The sequence below is a fragment of the Entelurus aequoreus genome, linkage group LG02 (assembly GCF_033978785.1).
Source record: "Entelurus aequoreus isolate RoL-2023_Sb linkage group LG02, RoL_Eaeq_v1.1, whole genome shotgun sequence".
Taxonomy (NCBI): domain Eukaryota; kingdom Metazoa; phylum Chordata; class Actinopteri; order Syngnathiformes; family Syngnathidae; genus Entelurus; species Entelurus aequoreus.
In genome coordinates this window covers 46391745-46404013 of record NC_084732.1, presented here as the reverse complement: position 1 = coordinate 46404013, position 12269 = coordinate 46391745, and the positions used below count along the sequence as shown (strand labels likewise).

The following is a 12269-nucleotide window of genomic DNA, read 5'->3' as shown; positions in this document are numbered from 1 at the left end:
GGCATTATCTTTGGCAATTGTTACTACTTATGTAACCTTTTTGAGGTTGTATCACTGCCTAATACCAATATTTTTTGTGTGTACACACAATTTATTGGAGAATAATGCAAATAACAATAATGATTCTCTATTCATTTAACGCTTAGTTTCAGGGGTGTCCAAACTTTTTAACTCGGGTTGCCGCACTGGGCTAAAATAATTTTACCGGGGGCCGAAAGCCGACTGCATGCAAAGTAACCATATATATGCGTGTGCGTGTGTGCGTGCGCTCGTGTCTGTGTGTGTGTGTGTTTACATATTATATTAATATGATGGATAAATAATTAATAATTATCATAATTGAATATTAAGAGTCTGTGAAAGTCCAAATCCTACCTTGTTTACTTCTGTGACAACCTCTTTAAAGCTTTGTAATCAATCAGAAATATTATGGTGATGGAGGAGTTGTTGTTTTTTTTTACAATATCTACAAAGTTGAGTGAGCAGGTTGTGTGATGTGTGACCAAGTGTGTTGACTTTTTGTGCTGGTTGCATTTTTTTTTCTGCTCCATGACTAGGAAAGGTTGTTTGGATTGGGTCATAAAAGAGAAATGCTGTGCTTGTGATGTCACGAAAGTACACATCATGGTCATTGACCTTTTTTTTTTATATGGTCCACAATATGGCGATGAATTGCCACCTGTCAGACCCATCCCATGGATATTTAAATCTGGTTGTAAGGGTGCTACTAAGACAATGTCCACCAAAATGTAATGGCATGCAAAAAATGGTCCATGGAAGACCAAGGAGAAAACACATGCAACATCCATTAACACTAGAAGTCCCAGCATTTTTCTGTCTACCTAGAAGACCCAGAGAGGGGTCATTTGGCCCGACGCTTTTCCCGAATACACTAATCACTCATTTTGTTATGGTAATGAGGCTGTTAGGGGCAGTTTGTCTAGGTAGACAGAAAAATTATACATGTGGGAAATGCCGAAAGGAGCAATGGCAGTGCCAGGATTGTGAGTGACTGCTCAAATGTATGTCAGTCACGTTTACATGGACATGGTTTTTCATTCTTTGTAAATATGCTTTTTTCTTTGTAAATTTTTTTTTTTAAACTATTTTTGGCACACAAAAATAACAATTGCTTCTGCAACAACCCTCCACACCAAAACTGGGAAAACAGTTGCTTTTTCATTCTTTGTAAATATGTTTTGTTTTGTATTTTTTTTAACAATAAATGTCAGAGTGTTGATCCCTTCATTCTGTTGATCCTTGCAAAAACACACACAACCTACCTCAGAACTAAAGCTTGAGCTGTAAGGTCCCCTCCCCCACACAGGCTCAAGTGGCCCCCTGCCGTGTGCCACTAACAGCCACATTTTCATAACAAAAGGAGTGTCCACAGGGGGGACTAGGGGTCAAATGACCCTCTTGTGTGTTTTCTAGGTAAAAGTGTCAATTGACCCTTCTCTGGGACTTCGCGTGTTAAAGGGCAAAAAATAATCTGGCAACCTGTCAACACAAAAGGCACAATTTAAGTAAAGCGCTTAAAGGCCTACTGAAACCCACTAATACCGATCACGCAGTCTGATAGTTTATATATCAATGATGAAATCTTAACATTGCAACACATGCCAATACGGCCGGGTTAACTTATAAAGTGCAATTTTAAATTTCCCGCTAAACTTCCGGTTGACAATGTCTATGTATGATGACGTATGCGCGTGACGTCAATCGTTGAAACGGAAGTATGCGGACACATTGAATCCTATACAAAAAACTCTGTTTTCATCTCAAAATTCCACGGTATTCTGGACATCTGTGTTGGTGAATCTTTTGCAATTTGTTTAATGAACAATGAAGACTGCAAAGAAGAAAGTTGTAGGTGGGATCGGTGTATTAGCGGCGGACTACAGCAACACAACCAGGAGGACTTTGAGGTGGATAGCAGACGCGCTAGCCGCCGAACTCACCTTAACTTCCTCCGTCTCCGGGCCGCCGACCGCATCTGTGATCGGGTGAAGTCCTTTGTCGCACCGTCGATCGCTGGAACGCAGGTGAGCACGGGTGTTGATGAGCAGATGAGGGCTGGCTGGCGTAGGTGGATAGCTAATGTTTTTAGCATAGCTCTGTGAGGTCCGGTTGCTAAGTTAGCTTCAATGGTGTCATTAGCAACAGCATTGTTAACCTTCGCCAGGCTGGAAAGCATTAACCGTGTAGTTACAGGTCCATAGTTTATTAGTATTGTTGATTTTCTATCTATCCTTCCAGTCGAGGGGTTTATTTCTTTTGTTTCTATATGCAGTTAAGCACGATGCTGTCACGTTAGCTCCGTAGCTAAAGTGTTTCGCCGATGTATTGTCGTGGAGATAAAAGTCACTGTGAATGTCTATTTCGCGTTCTCGACTCTCATTTTCAAGAGGATATAGTATCCGAGGTGGTTTAAAATACAAGTGTGGAATCCAATGAGCCAGCTTGTACCTAAGTTACGGTCAGAGCGAAAAAAGATATGTCTTGCACTGCATTCTAGTCCTTCACTCTAACGTTCCTCATCCACGAATCTTTCATCCTCGCTCAAATTAATGGGGTAATCGTCGCTTTCTCGGTCCAAATCGCTCTAGCTGCATTGAAAACAATGGGGAAATGTGAGGAGCCTTTCAACCGTTGACGACCAAAAGTTGCAACTTTATCGTCGATGTTCTCTACTAAATCCTTTTCAGCAAAAATATGGCAATATCGCGAAATGATCAAGTATGACACATAGAATGGATCTGCTATCCCCGTTTGAATAAAAAAAAATTCATTTCAGTAGGCCTTTAAGTGAGCGCATTTGAAAAAACAGGTGAAATTCAAGCAAAGTGAAGTTGCAGCCAATGGTGCTACACAGAAAATTGAGACAAAAGTTTGAAAAAAACTAAAACAATGTACTAATCTCTGGGTATTGGGGGCGAATAGAAGCCATGTGACACAGTTTATACCTCTTGGTATATGCTTCTCTGAAGGTTGTCCCTCGTTTATCGCATTTCTGCAAAGTATGATTGTTATTATTAAAACAAATATTTTTTATAGTTGGAGCATAGAAACACTTAACAACTTTTTAAATCAATTTTGAACATAGTTAGAGCCCTCTAAACATGAAATAACCACCATTTTGTCACCGTTGCACTCGTTTCATACAATTTTACAAATACAAGAAACTGAAACTTACAGAACTACTTCCATTTGGAGCCTTCCGTTCTGTCCTGAGGGACAAACAGCGAGAGACGTTTGCACAGTGCCTGTGTTTTTAAAGATGTAAATCTCTGTTGTTTTACAGTTCTCTTATGTATTTTAAAATGTATGTCTTAATGTATTATTTTTGAAACTGCTCTGTGACATGTGCTGTTGACCTCTTGGCCAGGTCACCCTTGTGAAAGAGATCTTGATCTCAATGGGTTTTCTTATCTGGTTAAATAAAGGTTCTAATACAATATAGTAGCCTTGAGTGTGTTCTGCCGTAGACTAAATAAAGTACTCACCGGTAGCCTGGAGTATCCTCCAAGCGTCATAGATACAGCTGTTGCCGGGCCACTAAAACACAGTTATGAAGTGGAAATAATTTGTCACATCCTGGGTAATTGCTCTAAATTAGGGCTTCCATGTATTGAAACCATGACCGGGAAAGGGTACAGAAAAATATCTGCTGCCTTGAAGGTCCTAATGAGCACAGTGGCCTCCATCATCCGTAAATAAAATAAGTTTGGAACCACTAGGACTTTTCCTATAACTGGCTGGCCGCCTAAACTGAGCGATCAGGGGAGGAGGGCCTTAGACAGGGAGGTGACCAAGAACCCGGTGGTCACTCGGTCAAAGCTACAGCATTCCTCTGTTGAGAGAGAAGAACCTTCCTGAAGGAAAACCATCTCTGTAGCAATCCACCAATCAAGCCTGTATGGTAGAGTGGCCAGACGGAAGCCAATTAGTAAAAAGGCACATTGCAGCCCGCTAGGAGTTTCCCAAAATGCACCTGAAAGACTCTCAGACCATGAGAAACAAAATTATTTGGTCAAATATTGAACTCTTTTGCGTAAATGTCAGGCATCATGTTTGGAGGAAACCAGGCATTGCTCATCACCAGGCCAATACTATCCCCACAGTGAAGCATCGCGGTGGCATGATCATGCTGTGGAGATATTTTTAAGCGGCTTGAGACTAGTCAGGATAGAGGGAAAGATGATAGGCAGCAATGTACAGCGACATCCCGGAGGAAAACCTGCTCCAGAGCGCTCCAGAATAAAGACTGAGGAGACGGGGCATCTTTCAGCCAAGATATCAAAGGAATGGCTTCAGGACAACTCTGTAAATGTCCTTGAGTGGCCCAACCAGAGTCCAGACTTGAATCCGATTGAACATTTCTGGAGAGATCTGAAAGTAGCTGTGCATCGACGCTTCCCATCCCACCTGGTAGAGCTTAAAGGGGAACCACACTTTTTGGGGGATTTTGTCTATCGTTCACAATCATTATGAAAGACAAGAAGAAAAAAAGTTTCTTTGCAGGTTCGTTCTAGGCGACCATCAATGCAGTTAATGGGAGCAATCAATTCTACCTCTGAATCACTTTAAAAATACATTCAAAAACCATCAACAATACTTAATTTACGTTTGGTAACCTGTATAATAACTATGCTCTTGCGACATTGTTATTGTAAGAGCAAACACTGAGGAACTCTCTATTTTTAACCGCAGTAACACATTGGCATGCTACAATATTAGCCGTAGAAGCTAACTACAGCGGGATATAAGCTAGCTTCTACGTCAGCACAAAACGCGTTTGATTTTGGAATGCAGCACAATGCGATAAGACATCAATCTGTACTGACTGAAAAACATGAACAATCATGTTTCAGTATCTGTAAAGTATGAGCCCACATTTCATGTTTTGTTTGTACACAGATAACCAGACAGGGTATGTACTGTAGTTTTAATAACACGCATGACGTGCTGCGTGTCTCGTGATCGATATTAAAATGAGACTCACTCGATGGACAGTTTTGCGTTTGGTCCAGCTGTTCGGGGGACGTTTTTTTTTGGTTTATTTGGGGAATGCACGCCATTTATGTCGAAATAGTTTGTCTCCGAATTCCACATTTGCAACTTCGTGTCAGGCCCACCTCACTTTCATCGGCTCCAACGTTTCGCTCTCTTCTTCGTGCTGGTTTCTAGAAGCAGTAGTTCATCCTCCAATCATTCAGGTTCAAAAAGATAAGGATGTGAATCCTCATTTGTCCAAAAATAGACGTCTTTGTTGTCTGTTACCATGTCTGCCATGATTAGAAGACACACACGCCTTAGTATCCGGAAGTAGGAACCCAAAGTTGTTGCCAGTAGTTGGAAAGGCGCTGCTATGGAAACGGAAATCAATGCGCCGAAGAATTAAAATACGGTAAATACTGAACATATTACATATTGTTATGAACGTGTCTGTTACTACATTATATACAGGTATATTACTTGCAGTGTGTATACAAAACGTTGCTGGAATGCTTTGAAATTATTTTAGAGGGCTTTGAAGGCTACAACAGTGACTCCCATTAGCCACATCTTCCAAGTGTTTTTCATCATCTTTAAAATCCTAGTTAAAAAAAGAGTTGTGTGTTTCTTGTCTTTCATAATGATTGTGAACGATTGGCAAAATAAAAAAAAGTGCAGTTCCCCTTTAATAGGGCTGCAAAGGGGATTGAGCGAAACTGCCCAAAGATAAGGTTGCCAAGCTTGTGGCATCATATCAAAAAGACGTGAGGCTGTAATTGCTGCCAAAGGGACATCAACAAAGTATTGAGAAAAGGCTGTAAAATACTTACGTACATGTGATTACTTAGTTTTTTATTTTTAAATACAATTGCAAAAATCGAAAAAACAAAAACATTTTCATATTGTCATTTTGGGTTATTGTGTGTAGACTTTTAGGATAAAAATGAATTTTTTCCATTTTGGAAAAAGGCTGTAACATAACAAAATGTGGAAAACATAGTAGGCTGTGAATATTTTCCGGATGCGCTTTAAAGCCACAACTTAACTTTAAACCCACAAAGGATGCGACAGACAAAACGGAAGTGACAGCGGAGCAAGTTTGCTGATGGACTAGCTTCAGACGGAAGGTTAAAAACAGTGTTATAAAGACTAACAGTATATTAGTATTTTTTAAATAAATAAAAAAGCGGTCACACTTCATATACGTTTCCAACTTCGTCCATTACACCCTCGGCCATTTGCTTCGTGTGTCGCCGAAACTTGTCCGCTGTCACTTTCATTATGTGTTTGTGATGTTCCGTGTTTATTATAATGAGAGTAGTAGCAGGTCAAACCATTTCTCATTTAATCTGAAAAGAGTTGGTTGCACTTAATTTTAATTAATTTTAAATGTATTGCTAATTCTACCGCATTTTTTAAAAACATATATGATGATGTGTGTGTATATATATATATATATATATATATATATATATATATATATATATATATATATATATATATATATATATATATACAAATATTGTATTATTTTTATGTTGAAAAACAACAGCAAAGTAGCAGGTAAATCTACTGTTAAAATGTTGGTTCCTGTACTTTTATTGAAAAAGTCTTAATTGTTGAAAATGACAGCAGAAAAAGGTTTCCTCTTCTTAATTCAACCTAACGTACTTGTGGCACAAAAGATGGGAATACATTGGCCATTAATTGTTGTTTACTTGCTTGTTTGTATCCATAATTCATTTATACCTAATTCACCTGCAGTGCATTGTTTCTGGTCGTATTGTTCTAAAAAAATATAATGTCGCCCCTGAATTGTATCGGCAACCACGAATTCTGAATCGAATCGAATCAATGTTAAAACTAATTGTTACACGCCTACATATAGTACATACTTTAAACATTTTTAAATCTACAATACAGTGAGCTCGCAATATTTGAATTGCGATCTAGCGAGGGATGACTATTATGTATTGTGATATGTTGTGGTCTGCAACTACACTGCACGACTGAGAGCCTCTTTAATCTGTGTGAAGAATGTCACAGAATATATCAAAAGCAGCTATCAGTAGGATGGGTCTAAAATAATAGTGTCAATGAAAACACAGCATTATTATCATTGATGCAGAATTTTTATTAGCTCTCCTTAGACTGCTTAGGTGTACTTATTAATGTGATTTGTCCGGATGTGTCAGTGTTAATTTTTTCACTTTTTGTTTGTGATTTCAGCACGATGCAGGATGACTTCATGATCCTAAACGTGCAGGGCTATGACAGCCTGCTGGAGTGTGTCTTCAAGACAGAGTTTATTAGCTTACTGGCCCGCAGGTTTGAGGAGAAAACGCAGAGGAAGCTACCCCTCCAGTTTAGTAACACGTAAGACAAATAAAGGCATCGATGTCACATGGTCTGTCATGCTAATGTCAAGGCTGGACAGTGTTGAATGAGAGTGTCTATTTGCATTCTAGACTGTCTGTAAAGCTGAAGGAGGAGAAGTGGGGCATCCTGAGTGGTGGAGCGGGTTCTCGACAGGTCACCTTTGTCCAGGGTCAGGGAGAATTGGCTGTGCTCAAGCCTTCCAACAAGAATCTGCAGGTCAGCATCGGATCAGGACTTCCTAGGAACACGCGTGAGTAGATACAAAGAGGCTAAAGGCATCCAAATAAATGCACCAGAACAAACCTAATCTCCTTTCTTAGGTCCTTCTAGAGCCAATATCACAGAAAGTTACCACGTCGGGCGCCAAAACAAGCCGGCACGGGCCGCACCTGGACCTCCAGGTACAGCATCCACACATTACACACTTTGTCTTCCAGAACAAACACATCCTTAAATTTTTCTTTGTGCTCCTCACAGTCTCTCACCAAAATGGCGGCCTGAAAAACACCAATCACATGGCCAATCAGAGGAACTCTTTGTATCGGCAGCAGGGCGACGCTGTGCGTCCTCACCTTCCCAGCAACCTCAGCCAGCAAAGGGGGGTTAGCAACAGAGCACAGACCAGCCTGGACTTTCTCGGGGTTCCGGAACAAGGAGCCGCAGGGTGAGGCGATTAATATCACACAAACAAGCCAAAAAAATAGGTTGGTCACGTTCTCTGTAAGGAAAAAGAGACAAGCAAATGTTATGCCTCGCACAATCCAATAAAATCAAACATTCTGCCTTTAGAACTACAATGCTGCTCTGTAATGATGATGAAAAGGAGTGTACACGTGTAGCTAATGCTGTGGCCACTATGTGCTAGACAACATATTATTATTCATCCTGCAAGCAAACTTCCTGCATTAATTCATCATCACACCATGACAATGCAGTCTTTTATTTCACACAACACACACACACACAGATGCATAAGTGTTTCAGTAATTTGCCATAATTTGGATAATGTACTTTTTTATAGTAATGGAGTCAGTGGACCAGCTTCAAATGGAAGAATGTGAGTGTTTACTGAAATGTTGGTGATGGTCAAGCCTTTTAAAATATTAGAGGAAAAAATTATTTGATATCAGCTGTAATTGTTTTTAATATAGATCCACACTTTTTCTGGGAGTTATGTTGCAAGACCGTGAATAAAAACGCTAATAATGCATTTTTGACATGCTGAGGCTACGTTCACACTGCAGGTCAATTCCGATTTCTTTTCCTCACTGTGAACGGTACAATTCTGTATTCTTATTGCTACTGCAGTCTGAACGTTAAGGTCAAATTAGTTTGACCTAAATGTCAAAATTCTTCTCCAAGATTGACATGAAAAGAAATGACAGAAGAAGGAGCAGAAAACACTGGTGAAAATAAGATTTTTCCAAACTCATGTTGATGTCCCCACACTCCTGGCCCGATAAACAATTTGGCGGCTCGTTCGGGATGGCCGGGAAGTTTTTTTTATCTCACTTGAGATGCACCTCATTCAAAAAGGTCACCCTTTTCCCGACTCCTCACCCGCACACTCTTTAAAACAGACGTCTTTGTGAATGTATCCTAAGCTCATGTAAAATGTATAAGTACTCGCCACTAATGACTGATAATGGAATATGATCGATAAAACTAATGGAAGATGTCTAGCCTTCATTTTATGCTTTATCAACACGTATTTATAGAATATACTGTACATCTAGATTATGCTCCTGCGCAGTGACTATGGCGTGCAGTTTTCAACTAAAGGCAAAGTCTTCCTGAGAGGAAGCAACCACAACTCTGGTTGGATTTGAAATGAAGCTTTCTGGGGTAGGTAGGGAGGTAATAGTAGTTAAGTAATTGTAGTAAAGTTAGTAAATAGTAGTGTACCTTTGCAAGTTAGTAGTAACAATAGTAGTAAAGTAATTATTAGTGTATGTTAATCATAGTAATACAAAGGTAGTGTAAGTAAGTTAGTAGTAGTAGTAATTAAGTAAGTTAGTATCAGTAGTAAAGTAAGTAGTAGTAGTGTAAGTAAGTTAGTAGTAAAGGTAGTAGTAGGTAAATAAGTTAGTATCAGTGGTAAAGTAAGTATTATTGTAAATAAGCAAGTTAGTAGGAGTGTAAGTAAGTTAGTAGTAGTAAAGTAATAATGGTGTAAGTAAGTAGTAGTGTAAGTTTGTAGTAGGAGTAGTAAAGTAGGTTAATAGTAGTGTATGTAAGTTAGTAGTGAGTTATAAAGTAAGTTAATAGTAGTTAAGTAAATAAGAGTAGTGAGTTATAAAGTAAGTTAATAGTAGTTAAGTAAATAAGTAGTAGTCTAAGTAAGTTATTAGTAGTAGTAAAGTATGTAAGTTGGCTTGTAAGTAAGTTAGTTGGTTAATAAAATGGGGGGGAAACAGGAACCGCTACATACTGGAAATGAGGCATTATGAAAAGTCGATCACAGTTGCATCGCGGTTGTATTTTTTGGAGGTGCACATCAAGCTCTGACAGAGTTTGGGGGCGGAGGGCGAGTGAGCGAGCTTGCGCTGTGACACTGAAACTTACTCCAGGCGTGAATGAGATGTTTTCTGTGAAAAAGAAACACCAATGTGTTTTCCAACAAATAAAAAAGATAATGTGTGAATATGCAGAGATCTACTGTAATAACATGTCCACTGTTCAACCAAACATTAGCAATTTAATGGGGGTTAGAAACAGCAGTGTTGATGGCTACATTGGTAGGTGTTTTCTTTTTCATCAAAGCAAGTAAGCATCCTCTATTTTTTCTGTATGCGATCCTTTGTTTGGAGTAATTGTTTTTACATATCAAGTACTATCTAGAGTTGATATTACCTCAATACTGAATGTGGTTTCTGAAAATGCTGTTTTGGTAGTCAAACAAAACAATCAGTTGGTGTTAAAGTCAGTACCATGTACACTACCGTTCAAAAGTTTGGGGTCACATTGAAATATCCTTATTTTTGAAGGAAAAGCACTGTACTTTTCAATGACGATAACTTTAAACTAGTCTTAACTTTAAAGAAGTACACTCTATACATTGCTAATGTGGTAAATGACTATTCTAGCTGCAAATGTCTGGTTTTTGGTGCAATATCTACATAGGTGTATAGATGCCCATTTCCAGCAACTATCACTCCAGTGTTCTAATGGTACAATGTGTTTGCTCATTGGCTCAGAAGGCTAATTGATGATTAGAAAACCCTTGTGCAATCATGTTCACACATCTGAAAACGGTTTAGCTCGTTACAGAAGCTACAAAACTGACCTTCCTTTGAGCAGATTGAGTTTCTAGAGCATCACATTTGTGGGGTCAATTAAACGCACAAAATGGCCAGAAAAAGAACTTTCATCTGAAACTCGATAGTCTATTCTTGTTCTTAGAAATGAAGGCTATTCCACAAAATTGTTTGGGTGACCCCAAACTTTTGAACGGTAGTGTAAATATACCTTCAGGTGTCTCAGCGGTACAGACAAAACTATAATATAGAGTATTCAGCCAATGCTCATCTCTCAGCATTCAATTTGTTTCCAATAGAGTGGTTGTGAAGGAATGTATTAGCATGGAAAGAAAATAAATTTTGACAGTAATGCTATCTCCACATTGACACTTCACAGTACTTTAAAAATTAGACTAGTCGTAGTAGTAGTAGTAGTAGTGTAAATGGTTGTTCCAGCATTTATTTTTAATGACATAAAGCGTTAGCATGTATGATGTTTACTGTTAAGAGACTTTTTTAACACAACATATCATAAATGTTTTCATTTCCATAAGCATTAGTGTCAATGCTTAATGCTTGTCTCTCAGCACAAAAAATACATATTTGAGGCACACTAGTAATACTGCTTGTCTTTCAGTATTCACACAATATTCAAATGAAAATAGATTAGTATAGTGATTAGTGTTAGTGTGAATGCTGAAAGCTTGTCTTTACATAATAACATCAGTGTGAATGCTTGTGGGAAAGACACATTTTTTATAACACTATTATTCGCGAGAATGTTTTTCTTAATTTTAAGAAGGCTTCTACAGTAGTTTTTATGACGTATTAATAATGTAAAGCATTACTTGGAGAGTGGACTTCTACGGTATATCTCATATTTTCATGGATAAACGTCCGCCGTTAGATATTATTTTAACATTCCTTGCTGCCCTTAGGCTCATTCTGCTTCAGAATGGTGCAGACTAGCACCATGGTTAGAAAACAAAGTTATGTCCATCTCTAGCGAAAAGCTAATGCTAGTAAGTCCAGATGTTTTAGACAGGTCTTAGGGGGTTCACTGTGACATGTGTTACTTGTAACGCAAATTGTTGTTTGTAACTGAAAGCATAATAAGTAGCCGATAGCCAATTCTTATCTCAAAACACTTTTAGGTTGAGGTACCTCTGTACTTGTATGTCAGCTTTCATATTATTCACTCAAAAAAACAAAAGTGGTAATGCTGGTCTCTCAGAACTCACATAAAATAACATTAGTATGAATGATTGTCTTTAAGAATCCACACAAAAGCAGAGACAAAAATACTTTATCCATCTTGTGATTTTTTTCAAACTAATATTTTATTAATTGTATTGATTTATTGTATTATTTTATCTTATTAACAAATTCAAAACAACATTATTTGACGCAAAATAGCATAAGTATGAATAGTTGTGTCTCAGAATACATATTTTTAGACACACAATAGCACAACTGTGAATGTGAGTGCTTTTCTCAAAAGTATTCACACAAGTTTATCCATACTTGTCCCACACTAATATTGATAATAATGGATTAGATTAATAAAGCGATTTTCTAAAGCACTTTATAGTGTGAACTTAGAAGCAATTATTCATTCACACATTGACTGGTGTTGGTGTTAATGCTTGTCTC

The 12269-nt window shown here is 38.3% G+C and overlaps 1 protein-coding gene across 2 annotated transcripts in view; it reads left to right on the top strand.

Moving 5' to 3' along the window:
* Window positions 1–12269, top strand: part of myo1ea (myosin IEa) — an 89899-nt gene that overhangs the window by 71042 nt on the left and 6588 nt on the right. The window contains exons 23-27 of one of the 2 annotated variants that reach the window (XM_062027842.1): window positions 7228–7374; window positions 7467–7627; window positions 7698–7778; window positions 7855–8041; window positions 8399–8434. In XM_062027842.1, the coding sequence (XP_061883826.1) occupies window positions 7228–7374; window positions 7467–7627; window positions 7698–7778; window positions 7855–8041; window positions 8399–8434 (612 nt within the window). The remainder of the gene's footprint in view (window positions 1–7227; window positions 7375–7466; window positions 7628–7697; window positions 7779–7854; window positions 8042–8398; window positions 8435–12269) is intronic. The other variant, XM_062027851.1, reaches the window with a different exon arrangement.